At 46.7% G+C, this 14,044-nt stretch overlaps 1 protein-coding gene across 1 annotated transcript in view; it reads right to left on the reverse strand.

Annotated features, from left to right (window-relative positions):
• The window catches only part of LOC122213847 (complement C3-like), a 45,944-nt gene that overhangs the window by 13,138 nt on the left and 18,762 nt on the right, over nucleotides 1-14,044 (reverse strand). The window contains exons 18-25 of the mRNA XM_042928186.1: nucleotides 9,921-10,029; nucleotides 9,549-9,634; nucleotides 4,313-4,455; nucleotides 3,995-4,207; nucleotides 1,836-1,902; nucleotides 1,641-1,727; nucleotides 680-883; nucleotides 170-245 (exon numbers count right to left, since the gene is read on the reverse strand). Coding sequence (XP_042784120.1) covers nucleotides 170-245; nucleotides 680-883; nucleotides 1,641-1,727; nucleotides 1,836-1,902; nucleotides 3,995-4,207; nucleotides 4,313-4,455; nucleotides 9,549-9,634; nucleotides 9,921-10,029 — 985 coding nt within the window. The remainder of the gene's footprint in view (nucleotides 1-169; nucleotides 246-679; nucleotides 884-1,640; nucleotides 1,728-1,835; nucleotides 1,903-3,994; nucleotides 4,208-4,312; nucleotides 4,456-9,548; nucleotides 9,635-9,920; nucleotides 10,030-14,044) is intronic.

Consider the following 14,044-nt stretch of genomic DNA (forward strand, 5'->3'; position numbering starts at 1 on the left):
TAGGCGCCAGCCTAGCCACAGGGGACGCTTAATGTCCACAGGCCACGTGGCAGCTCAAGGTGGGCGGTTCATCTGTGTGGGCTGAGGGTCCATAGCATAGGGCCCTTTGGGCGAGACCTGGCGGGACCACCCAAGGCCGCCTTGCTCAGTGGGGTGCCAGACCGCTCACCAGGTGCTGGCTTTCCGGTTCTGGAAGGCCGCAAAAGCCGAGTTGTCTTGTCTGTAGGCCAGCTGCTGGGAGTACCCTGCAGGGAAGCCAGAAGTGTCTCCAGAGGAGCAGGGGCTGAGTGGAGGGGCTCAGGGGACAAGGATTCTCTGAGGGGGGCGAGACAGGGGTTCAGGGAGGAATGAGGGGGCTCAGGGCTGAGCAGGGAAGTCTGGGAGAGCGGAAGGGACTTCTAAAAGGGGAAGGAGTTCTCAGAGGAGAGGGGTTCAGAGAGACGAAGGATCTCAAGGGGGTTCAGGGCAAGGGGGCCTCAGTGAGACAGGGAGTTCTAGAGGGCTCAGAGGGGCCCAGGGTCTCAGAAAGGGCAAAGGTCAGGGGAGGTCTTTGAAAAGAAGGGATCCTGAAAGGGGAGGAGCTTAGAGGAAGGGCGTGGCCTGGAAAGGGGCCTGGGTCTCAGGGAGGACCCTGCTCTGGAGGTGGCTGGAGCAGAGAGGATCTCCCAGGCAGACCCACCTTTTTTGATGAGCTGTAAGGCTTCCTTTCGCTTTGTGGGTCCCAACTTGTCCCACTGCTCCGTTTGGTCCAGGTAATGGACGGCAATGACCGTGGGCGTCATGCTTTTCATGTTCTGCTCCCCGGAGCCCGAGGGGGTCACGATGAGGTGATTCAGTCGCTCAACGTTGATGGCATCCTCTGTCAACTGAGCCACCGGGGTCCCTGCAACCAGGCGGGAGGACAGGGCTCAAGCAACTCACCCACCATGGGGTGGGGTGAGAAGGGTCAGGGCTGTCCCCAGCGATCCCAGGCTCCAGGCAGCCAGTGCCAAAGAGGTCAGGGGCAGTTGGGGGCTGAGGGGACGTGATGGTAGGAGGTAGGAGACGGGGGTAGGGGAGTGCGGAGGGTGTCTACATTTGTAGGGAAGGGGGTCTTATGCTTCACAGAAATCTGCTCCCTGAGCCTCTTGTCACAAGTGGCAAATTAATTCCAGAACAATCGTCACCAATACTTAGATCATGCTTCATGCTGTTGCCAGGCGCTGTTCTAGAGAAACATCAGACAGTATCTCATTTAATCCTCTCAACAAGCCTTTGATATAGGTACTATTATTCACCCCATCACAGATGAGAAAACCAAGGGTCTCTCCCCAAAACCTTACAGCTTACAGGTTACAAGGTGCTTTTCCAGGAACTTCTTTTCCCTTCTGGCTCCAGTCGTCCAACTCAGGCAATTAGTTCCAGAATTTCCTGCTCTTGAACTATACTGTTTCTCATTTAAGCTTCTCTATCAGCAAAGGCTATTTGCTGAACTAAATACTGCCTGGAACCCTCTATAAAACAGATCAGGGAGGTGGCCTGCTGTTCTAGCTGTAGTGGAGGCAGGGGACGCACGGTGGTATATACACCCCGAATTCGGAGAAATTAGGTCCCCTTCTCCAGAGCTGTGCCTTCCTGGGCGAGGGTCAGTGGCAGCTCACCTTGCAGGAGGATCCTGGTCTCTGAATCTGTGTCTGGTACCTGGTCACTGAGGTCTGCGGCGTGGACCTCCTCTCGCTGCACTCCGTCTGCCAGTGGAATGGGAGGGACCCATGGCGTCACCCTCTCCCACAAGGCCCTGCCTCACCCCCTACCCCGCACCCCCAGGTCTCACCCTTCTGCTGTGGATGACTCACTTTGGCCCCGGTTTTCTGGATCCAGTGTGTGAACGGCCACAGTTTTGTTGACTCTGATCCCTTCAGGCTGAACAGTGTTGGGATGGGATGGGGGAGGGGGAAGTCAGGTGAATAAAAGAACAGACACAGCTGATCAGCAGGGCATGGGCACGATGGCATCACCCATCCTAGTTCTGTGGCTGGGAGTCAGTTTACCCCCACTGCCTCTCAAATGTCCTTAAAATAAAAGAATGTGCATAAAGTGCTGAGTTCAATGCCTGGCACTTAGTAAGCGCTCAGTTAAACTAGGGGCTATCTTATTATCAGTGTCCCAAGTGAAGCTCTCCTTCCATGCTGGACTGCTGCTGTTTGTGCCCTTCCATCACACATTCTCCTTGAAGCTGGTACTAACGCACACATTTTCCTTTGGAGACCCAGTCTCCTCCGTGGCATGCTGGTAAACATTTGGTAGCCATCTCTCCAGGAAGAAAAGATCCTGATTTGTGGCACTGGCAGTTTCCATCCTGCGAACATCCCTGCCACAGTAGATTTCAAGCTACCAGCATCAGAGGGTGCAGAATTGGGAGTTGTGGACACACTGGCTCTGGGGAGCCTTGTGCAGGCTCCGGCGCCCTCTGGGGTTTCTTCCCATTGGTGCCACACTGAGCCACCCTGGGACCCCTGATAAAAGGGATAATTAAGATTGTGCTCCTGGGGGTGCCTGTGGGGCTTGGTGGAAAAGCATGGGACTCTTGATCTTGGGGTTGTAAGTTCAAGTTCCACAGCGGGCGTGGGGATTACTTAAAAATAAAATCTTGGGTCGCCCGGGTGGCTTAGTTAAGCGTCTGATTTCAGCTCAGGTTATGATCTCACAGTTCATGAGTTTGAGCCTCATGTCGGGCTCTGTGATGACAGCTCAGAGCTTAGAGCCTGGAGCCTGCTTCAGATTCTCTGTCTCCTTCTCTCTTAGCCCCTTCCCTGCTTGCACTCTGTTGCCTCTTTCAAAATATATAAATATTTTTTAAAATAGAAAAAAATAGGGGTGCCTGTGTGGCTCAGTCGGTTGAGCATCCGACTTTGGTTCAGGTCATGATCTTGCAGTTCGTGGGTTCAAGCCCCGCATCAGGTTCTGTGCTGACAGCTTGGAGCCTGGAGCCTGCTTCCGATTCTGTGTCCCTCTCTCTGCCCCTTCCCCACTCATGCTCTGTGTCTCTCTCTGTCTCTCAAAGATGAATAATCGTTAAAAAAATAAAAAATAAAATCTTTTTAAAAAATTCGAGTTTGGTTATATTAAAGTCAGGAAAGAAATATTATGGTAAATTCTGGTTTGAGTATAAATAAGACACTTCACTGTAAAATAACACTGTGAGTTTTAAAGCATTTGCTTTTCAATGTTTCAATATTTTTTCAATTACTTTAACTTTTTGGGGGAGAATTAACCACCAAACAATTTCAACCATTAAAAAAAGACATGTGGATGGGAGCCTTCATTTTTCCTTTAGCTTCAGGCTCCAATTATGGTTTGACTTGGCACTGTCTCTATTTAAAATTTGATCTTTTGTTCATCACAGGTTTTTTGGCATTAATTTTGATTCCTTACAATATTGCGTTAAAAGATTGTTGCTCTCATGACCTCACGTTTTGCTTGAAAATATTAATAAAGATGATAGGCTTTTATTTTTTATTTTTTTAAAAAAATTTTGATGTTTATTTTTGAGAGAGAAAGAGACAGAGTGTGAGTGGGGGCAGGGGAGGGGCACAGAGGGAGGGAGACACAGAACCCAAAGCAGGCTCTGCGCTCCCCACTGTCAGTGCAGAGCCCAACACACGGCTCAAACTCATAAGCTGTGAGACCATGACCTCACCTGAAGTCAGATGCTTAACTGACTGAGCCACCCAGGCACCCCAGTCACCCACAGGCTTTATTTTTATTTATGACTTGATCTAGTATTATTTTTGAGAATGTTCATCACTAAGAAAGTGTAGAAATGTAACTGTTCCTCACTTACTCACCCTAATCCTGGCCTTGCTTCCAATCTTGCAGGACTCCCAAACATCCTAAGCTGGACACTGGACACTCTTGGTGTCTCAGAGTCAGTGTCTCCAACCTGGGTTGACAGCATGGGGAGACAGGAGCCTCTCCCAAAGGACAAGGGACTGCAGGTGCCCCAAGGACTCACCACGACCTTCAAGGTCTTCATGACACCATCCGAGATGAAATGATTTTTGACAGCAGCCTTGACCTCCACGTTATGTAGGCCAACCTTCAGAGGCACGATGAGAAAAGGCACGGCTATTGAGGACTTGGCTGGGATGTTCAGAATCTGCTGATAGGGTTTCTTGGCGGTGGCCAGGCTGCAGAAGGCTGGGTTGTAGATCAGGGTCACCCTCGCCTTCCAGGGCAAGAGTATCAGTCAAGGGGCATGTGCCATGGTTCCCCCCCAACACCTGCCATCTTCCAATCTCTCCACCATACCTCTGCCCCCGCGGGAACCCACCTTGAGCTCCCCAACATCCTGGTAATTGTAGAGCACGGCCTGGATCTCCACTTGCTCATTGCGCACGACAGTGTAGGGTAGCCGCAGGTCGATGAAGAAGTCTTGCATCACCGTGACCTCATAGGGGTCAGCCACGCAGATCCCTGCCCAGGAGTGGAGTGTCAAGGGAAGGAGGTGGACAGGCTCTCAGTGCTTACCCCTCACTGCGAGAGGTGTGTCAGGCTCAGCCTGTGTTTGTGCAAGCCCAGGGGCTAAACAATTGCACAGGTGACACATTACCGATAGTGGTGGCAGCTGGGAGTCACTGTGATGTACGGTTTCCATTTTCTTCTTGTAGTTTTACTCACAGGTAGGTGTGCAGGGGGAAGGGCTCGAGCACACCCGAAGGGTCCATACCTGGGCTCTCCAAAATGGTAGCCTGAGCTCTCTCTGGTCCCTGGGCATTTGGAATGTGGCTAGCTCAGAAAACTTTTTAACACATGTTTGGAACAATTTGCATATGCCAACCTACCTTTTCAGCTGTACATTTTGCAAATCCTACAATACAGATCAAAGTATTTCCAATGAAAGGCTAGGGGTGCCTTTCCACTGACTGGCTCAGTCAGTGGTGGGTGTGATTCTTGATCTGGGGCCGTGAGTTCAAGCTCACATGGGGTGTGGAGATGACTTACAAATAAAATTAAAATCTTAAAAAAGAAAAATGGTAGCACCCTCATTGAAATGTTCTGCAAGTATAAAATATATGGTACATCAAAGGCTTAGTATGATGAAGTAAATGTATCTTTCATAATTTTGAGGTATTAATAGGTTATTCTCAAATATGAACAGATGGTTATAACATTATTATGAGTCTGATGATGCCTTTTTCAACATATTTTTCAACATATTTTTTAGCATATTTACCACATGTTGAAAGAATAATGTTTTGGAGACATCTGGTTAAAAAAATGTACAATAAAATTGATGTCACCTCCTCTTTTTTTACGGGGCTACCAGAAGATTTAAAATGACATGCATCATATTTCTGGTGGACAGTGCTGATCTACAGGAGTGAAAATGACTGCAAAAGCAATGGTTAATTTGTGATTCAACAGCTATAGGCTATATTCAAGCACTGGGTTGATGCAAGCAAAATGTGCAAAAGCTTTATCATATTAAAAATGTTACACTAGGGGCGCCTGCGTGGCTCAGTCGGTTAAGCGTCCGACTTCAGCCCAGGTCACGATCTCGCGGTCCGTGAGTTCGAGCCCCGCATCGGGCTCTGGGCTGATGGCTGAGAGCCTGGAGCCTGCTTCCGATTCTGTGTCTCCCTCTCTCTCTGCCCCTCCCCCGTTCATGCTCTCTCTCTGTCTCAAACATAAATAAACGTTAAAAAAAAATGTTACACTAAAAAAATAAATAAAAATAGTGTTGCACCAAGAAGTGTATTAAAATTTGGAGCACCTGGTTGGCTCAGGTGGTTAAGCGTCTGACTCCTGATTTCAGCTCAGGTCATGATCTCCAGGTTCCTGAGTTGGAGCCTGGCCTCAGACTCTGAGGTGATGGTGTGGAGACTGCTTTGGATTCTCTTTTTCCCTCTCTCTCTTCCCCCCCGCCCCCCACTCTCCCTCAGTCTCTCAAAAATAAGTAAATATTTTTAAAATGCAGTTAAAAAAGAAATATATTATAATTTAATAATTTTTGTGTGTCTATTCTTCAGTGTTGAAAAAAATAGAGACTTGAACAAAATCCTTATTTGCTAACCTACAGTCATTATTCATCATTCTCGGGGGGTCTGTTATAGTCACGGGAGGTAGTTATCATTTCTTATCTACTATTCATTTTTACATTTTTTTAATGTTTATTTATTTTTGAGAGGCGGAGCTGGAACGGGGGAGGGGCAGAGAGAGGGAGACACAGAATCTGAAGCAGGCTCCAGGGTCTAAGCTGTCAGCACAGAGCCCGACGCAGGGCTCGAACCCATGGACCATGAGATCATGACCTGAGCCAAAGTCAGACACTTAACCAACTGAGTCACCCGGACACCCTCCGCTCCCTGTTTTCACATTATATATATATATATATATATATATATATATATATATGTATATATATATATATATTTTTTTCATGTATATATATTTAATGTATATGTATATACTTAATGTATATATATTTAATGTATATATATTTAATGTATATATATATATATTTAATGTTTATTTTTGAGACAGAGAGAAACGGAGCATGAATGGGGGAAGGTCAGAGAGAGAGGGAGACACAGAATCTGAAGCGAATCCAGGGTCCGAGCTGTCAGCACAGAGCCTGGCACGGGGCTCGAACTCACGAACCGTGAGATCATGACCTGAGCTGAAGTCAGATGCTCAACCTACTGAGCCACCCAGGCGCCCCTCTGTTTTCACATTCTTAAAGCCAGATTTAATTTACTCTGGTGGGTGAAAAACCAGCTTTTGCACCACAAACAGGAGGCTACCTCCAGGGAAACAAAACGGTTTTGTTTTGTTAAATACTGGCCAGCTCATGCTGTGCCTGCAGAAAGCAGACCAGCTCTCTCCTTGCTAATGCAAGTCAGTCAAGACCTACAGAGGAGATGAGGACATCCTTGCACCAGACTTAGCTTTTCCCTTGAACAAGCTGGAAGGAGCGAGAGAGAACCACACACAGAGTGACCTCTGACACACCATCCGTGTTATGTTTGAGGCAGAGAAACGCCTACTCTCCGTGACCCTGGAAGGACAGCTACATGTTTGTCCAAACCCACGGAAGGTACATCACTGAAAGGGAACCCTAGCTTTTGACTGCAGTTGATGATAATGTATCAGTGTTGTCCCAGGGATTGTGGCAAAGGTACCACCTAATGCAAAAAAGGGTTAGAGACGGGAATTGGGGGGAATTGAGGAGTGAGTGGTAATTCTCAGTTGTTTCTGTAAACCTAAATTGTTTAAGAAAACCCATTAATTAGGGGCCCCTGGGTGGCTCAGTCGGTTGGGCGTCCGACTTCGGCTCAGGTCATGATCTCACAGTTCATGAGTTTGAGTCCCGCGTCAGGCTCTGTGCTGACAGCTTGGAGCCTGGAGCCTGCTTCAGATTCTGTGTCTCCCTCTCCCTGCCTCTCCCTGCTCATGCTCTGTCTCTGTCTCCCTCAAAAATAAATAAACATTAAAAATTTTTTTAAGAAAACCCATTAATTAAAAAAAAAATCAACCAGGGCGCCTGGGTGGTTCAGTCGGTTAAGCATCCAACCTCAGCTCATGTCTGATCTTATGTTTTGTGAGTTCGAGCCCCACATCGGGCTCTGTGCTGACAGCTCAGAGCCTGGAGCCTGCTTCAGGTTCTGTGTTTCCCTCTCTCTGCCCCTCACCTGCTCGAGATCTCTCTCTCTCTCTCAAAAAAAAAAATTTTACAAAAATAAAATATGTTTGGCTTCAATAATGACTCACACTCATCGAACATCTGTAACGTGCCAGGCACCATTTTAAGGGCTCCCCACGTATTAACTCAAAAAACTCTCTGCACAACACTTTGAGTGGCTACTATTCGTATTATGCCTGTTTTATGGATGCACACAGAGAGTGTGAGTAACTTGACTCAGGCCACACAGCTGCCTAGCGGACCTGGGATTTGAATCCAGACATTTAAGCTCGAGAAGCTCCCTGCTTGTAACTCTGCTGACTCTTTGCATTCATGGTATCTCAGGAGTCTAAAAGTTCCAAGTTCCACTGGTAACCATCCTAAAATATAAATTCTGAACCTCTAAGATGGCGTTCCTGAAAGGTTCATCCCCTGGTGATCTTGGGCAAGTGACCTGCCTTCCCTAGCTTCAGTATCCTCATTTGTCGGAGAATAAATGTACCAACCTCAGAGGGTTCTTGTGAGCACTGAATGAGATAATGTGTTGGGAGTTAAAAATGGTACCAGGTAAAGGGCGTCTGGGTGGCTCAGTCAATAAGCATCTGACTCTTAGGTTCGGCTCAGGTCATGATCTCGGGGTCTCATGAGTTCGAGCCCTGCATTGGCCGGTTGCTCAGAGCCTACTTGGGATTCTCTCTCTCTCCCCGTCTCTCTGCCCCTTCCCTATTCAAGCTGTATCTCTCTCTTTCTCTCTCTCAAAATAAATAAATAAACTTTAAAAAAATTGTACCTGGTACAACACAGCGTCCAACATGAGGCTCAAACTCATGAACCGTGAGATCATGATTGGAGCCTAGTTCAGACACTTAACAGACAGAGCAACCCCAGTCCCCTAACATACCTCCCTTTTAATGTTTCAATATTTTTTCACCTACTTTAATGCTCAGCGAAAAAATTAACCTTTAAAATGTACCTAAATCAGGCATGGGGGGTGGGGGCGGGGCGCACTCATTTTCCCTCTTGCCTCAAACCCCGTGATGGCTCAGCTCAGTGCTGGCTTCTATTTACAATGGAGATATTTTGTTCATCATGGGTTTTTTTTTTTTTTTTTTTGCATTCACGTTGATTTTTTCAAAATGATCACATGAAAGTATCACACATCTGCCTTAAAATTAGTGCCTCCCTCTCCTCACCCTGCTCCGAGGCCTGCCTGAGACCACCTCCATTAGGCCAGGGCTCCCCAGCTCCCTGTGGTGGGCCCCCTACCCCCTGGTTACCTTTTTTTTTTTTTGGCCAAGTTTCACAATCTGGCCGCCAATGTGCCAATCATACATTTCATCCTGCTACCTCCTTCATATTTTCTTAATGGATTTACCCATCACCCTGTCAACACCATCCCTTAAGGGTGTTTGTTGTTGCAAATTATTCTGTATGATAGTACAATGGTAGACATATGTCCTTATATCTGTGTCCAAACCTGTAGATCGTACAACACTGAGAGTGAACGCTCATGTCAATGATGAACTTGGGGTGACGACAGGCGTGTCAGTGTCACGAATACGCCATGCTGGTGAGGGATGCTGATAGTGCACGTCTGCGCGGGGGAGACTGTGTGCGTCGGGGGTGGGTAGACTGGATGTATGTGGGAACTCTCTGTACCTTCCCCTCAATTTTGCTGCCAACCTAAAACTGCTCTCGAAAGAAAATCTATTTACAAAAAGCGCTGACTCGTCACCCACAGAGCAGGATCTGACACCCCCACTTGTCACCTGAGAGCAGTGTGTCAGCCACCAAGAAACAGGGGATCTCTCTGGATGGGATGAGAAAATGCCCAATGGCCCTGGGATCCCTGACTCGTGAGCATGGGGCCACCACCTTCTCTCACCTTTCTTGTTCGACAAGCTCACCGCCAGAATCTCCCAGGTGGTGATGGAGTCTTTCAAAAATATATTCATGGTCTTTGTGGAGATTCTGGATGGAGGAGAAGTGGGGGTATTAAAAAGAGGCAGGTGTCAGGGGCCTGGGGGGGAGAGCTGGTGTGGAGGGGCCCCAAGGGGTAGGTTGGAGGGAGGAGTGGGGGCTGGGCACACAGAGGGAGCCTGACTCTTGATTTCTTTTCTAGGCTGGGTTGTGGGGTTGCCCAGTGATTCCAGAAAAGAGAGGCATGGGGTGCATGCAAACGAAGTGGTCCAGATGGGGCCGCTATAGGAGCTGGCCTGGGGGGTGGGCTAAGGTGGGGGGGCTGTCGCAGCCTTACCCATCTTTCTCAGGTTCAGTGAGTTCCTCTATGCGCCACAGCCAGCTCCCAGGGAACTGGCTTCGGGAAACAATTTCCTCTTCCGGGATTATATCTTCATCCAAGTCACCTGGGAGGCACGGGTGAGGAGGAGACAAATCTGGGTTTAGAACACACCATTTCTCCACTGTCCCCAGAGATACTTATCTCTAAATGGCTGAAGAGGTTCCTACCAGAAAAACATACCCATAGTTCCATGATGGCCTGGGGAGGGGGGCAGTCATATTTGTCTTTATTGCTCCTTTCTCCCCCAAAATACCATTAAAAATGATATCTTACAACTGTGTCAGTATAGGGGCAGAAATAGTCCAAACTAGGACTATTTCCCCCTGCTCTGATTTTCATAGAAATGAAGCATTTGTGTGAGCATCTAAGCATAGTGGCTCCCAGGCTCCACGCCTGCTACATCTGATGGTTATCACCCCCAAGCAAACAGGTTGCTCGAGAGATTCCCCAGACCTGTTGGTGACTCCGGGCGATGGGGTGGCCTTTTGAGCAAGTCTGACGCCATCAGCGAGTAGACCAAGTGGGGCCAGAATATGGTTCAACCCTGTCTGGGCTTTGCTCAAAACATGAGGGGCAGGTTGTAACGTGGCTTTGGGTCTGCCTAATAACAAAGTAGGTGAAATGGACGGATGCCTAAATCCACCCATATTCTGGAATAATCCAACAAAGTGCATGTCAGATACAAACATGCAAGCAGCTCTCTGTCTCACCCCCAATCGGCTAAAGAAATTACACAATTTGGGGCACCTGGATGGCTCAGTCAGTTGAGCGTCCGACTTCTGCTCTGGTCATGATCTCATGGTTGGTGAGTTTGAGACTTTCACCAGGCTTGCTGCTGTCACTATGAGCCTGCTTGGGATCCTCTGTCCCCCTCTCTCTGCCCCTTCCCTGCTTGCGTGTGCTCTCTCTCTCTCTCTCTCTCTCGAAAAAAACACATTAAAACAGAAAAGACTGGAGTCAAGACGGCAGAGAAGTAGTGGGACAAGGATTTTCCTGGTCCCTCAAACACAGCTGTATTGGGGTCAGAACACTTGGAACACCCAGGAAATAGGTCTGGGGAGTGATAGAAACATCTTTGTAGGTGGAAGGAGACAGCTTGGCGGGACTGAGGTGCATGTATGTGGATTGGGAGAGGTAAAACGGGCAGCATAGGCATGGAGGGGAGGGGACCCCTTCTGTGGAGACACAAAAGGGAGAGAAAGAGGCTGTAGGAGTATGGCATTGTGTTCGGACGAGAGAAAAACATCTCTGGACCATGGAGGGGGAACGAGAAATACAGAGAGTGCCAGTTTGTACTTTGCAAAGTCTCAGGAGTTGAAGATTAGAGTTTTCAGGGGTGCAAGACTTTCTCTTGCAGGTTGCAGTGTGCACATGCCTCGTGGAGAGGGAGCCAGTCCCGGGGCCCAGTAGCGATCTCAGGGGTGACTGGGAGACAGCAGTCCCCACCCTGGAGTACTGTGGGAAGAAGGTTTAGTGCCACCCCAAGGAAAAAAGACCCTGCAGGCATCAGCCGTGTAGGCTGGGCAGAATGGTGCTACCCCAGAACTGAGTCTGTGAGGTGTGGGATTCTTTAAGGCATCTTGTTTTGAATCCCATCTGAGCATCTAGGAGGTACAGGAGACTGTGGAACAGGACAAGCTGGCCCCCACTCTCCCTGCACTCCTCTATGAGGACAGTCTGAACAGCATGGTTTGAGACACTTTTCTCCCCATCACCAACATGGTGGGGCTTCAGGGAACAGGAGAGCATCCCCCAGTGGAGGCAGGACCGGTTTACAACAAACCCCGCCCCTCCATGCCTGGTAACAGCTTAAATACTGGAGCAGGACTGACCCTGACCAGGCCAGACAGCCTCTCCTCCAGACCAGCACAGCCAGTGGTCCTGGGCACCAACAGACAGCTGTCCTGCAGTTTTGTATGTTAGTCCATTTTGTTTTGCTTTTCTTTTTCTCTTTTCTTTTCTTTCATTTTTTCTCTTTTCCCTTCTTTTTACCTTCCTCTTTGTATTTCCTTTGGAATCATGATCATAGTTTCTGATTTGACTTTTGGTCAAGTCTCTCTCTCTCTCTAAATATATATATATATATATATATATATATATATATATATATATATACATATATATGTGTATATATATATATATATACACATATATACACACACATATATACATACGTATATATATACATACATATATATACATACATATATATATATATATACACATACATATATATATCTATATATATATATATATAGATATACACATACATACATACATATGTATATATACACACATACACACACATATATATACACCCCACCTGGTTTCATTCTCCATTCTGTTTGTTTGTTTGTTTGTTTGTTTAGTCAGGCATTTTCCTCTATTGTTTTTACACCTTTTCTGTATCTCCTTATTAATTTCCCCCCTTTCTCTCTGGGTTAAGCATTATAGTTTCTTTGATTCTATGCCTGGTCTTTTTTTTCTGACCCTTTCATTTTTTATTTGTATGGGAATCAGGCTTCCTTCACCTTTCCTTTTTCCAGGGCTCCTTCAGTGAACAAATCAAAACACCCCTGGTGGAAGGTCCAAACCATCACCACTATGAGCAGTGGGACAGAACAGCCAAATATGCAACAGAGTGCATGATCACACTCCACAAGCACTCTGGAAGTCCCAGGACCTATTCTTAATAAGGTAGGACTTGCAGGTGCAGGACCCATAACAAGCTATTAAAACGTGTAAAAACCAGAAACCTAGCCAAAATGATGAAATGCAAGAATTCTCCTCAAAAGAAATTCCAGGAATAAATGACAGGCAGACTACTGCTCAAAAAAAGATATAAACAATATATCTGAACAAGAATTCAGAATAACAGTCATGAGACTGATAGCTGGGCTTGAAAAAAGCATAGGAGACACCAGGGAATCTATTGTTGCAGAGATCAAAGACCTATGAAATAATCAAGAAGAATTAAGAAATCTTGTAAATGAGATGAAAAATAACCCAGCTGCAGTGACAGCAAGGATGGAAGAAGTCGAAGAGAGAATAAGTGAAATAGAAGACAAAATTATGGAAAATGATGAAGCTGAAAAAAAGGAGGGCAAGGAAATTACTAGACCATGAGGGGAGATTTAGAGACCTAAGTGATTCTGTGAAATGAAATAATAACCGTATCATAGGAGTTCTGGAAGAAGAAGAGAGAAGGAAAGGGGCAGAAGGTTTATGTGAACAAATTATAGCTGAGAACTTCCTTCATCTGGGGAAGGAAACAGGCATCCAAGTGCTAGAGGCACAGAGAACTCCCTTCAAAATCAACAAAAAATGACATAATCATAGTGAAACTGCAAAATACAAAGATAAAGAGAGAATTATGAAAGCAGCTAGGGAAAAACGGGCCTTAACCTACAAGGGTAGACACATAAGGGTAGTAGCAGACCTGTCCACTGAAACTTGGCAGGCCAGAAGCGAGTGGCAGGAAACATTCAATGTGATGAATAGCAAAAAATAGGCAGCCAAGAATCCTTCATCCAGGAAGGCTGCCATTCAGAATAGAAGGAGAGATAAAGGCTTTCCCAGACAAACAAAAACTGAAGGAGTTTGTGACCACTAAACCAGCCCTGCAGGAGAGCGTAAGGGGGACTCTGTGAGTGGAAAGCAGCAATAACTACAAGGGACCAGAGACATCACCATAAGCACAAAACCTGCAGATAACACAATGGCAGTAAATCCATATCTTTCAATAACCACTCTGAATGTAAATGGACTAAATGCCTCAATCAAAAGACATAGGGTATCAGAATGGACAAAAAACAAGATCCATCTATATGTTGCCTACAAGAAACTCATTTTAGACCTGAGAACACCTGCAGATTGAGAGTGAGGGGATGGAGAACCATCTATCATGCTATTGGACATCAAAAGATAGCTGGAGTAGCCATATTTATACCAGACGAACTAGATTTTAACACAAAGACTGTAACAAGAGATGAAGAAGGCCATTATATCATGACTGAGGGGTCCATCATCAAGAAGAGCTAACAATTGTAAATATTTATGCCCCCAACACGAGAGCACCC

The sequence above is a fragment of the Panthera leo genome, chromosome A2 (genome assembly GCF_018350215.1).
Source record: "Panthera leo isolate Ple1 chromosome A2, P.leo_Ple1_pat1.1, whole genome shotgun sequence".
NCBI classification, from domain to species: Eukaryota; Metazoa; Chordata; class Mammalia; order Carnivora; family Felidae; genus Panthera; species Panthera leo.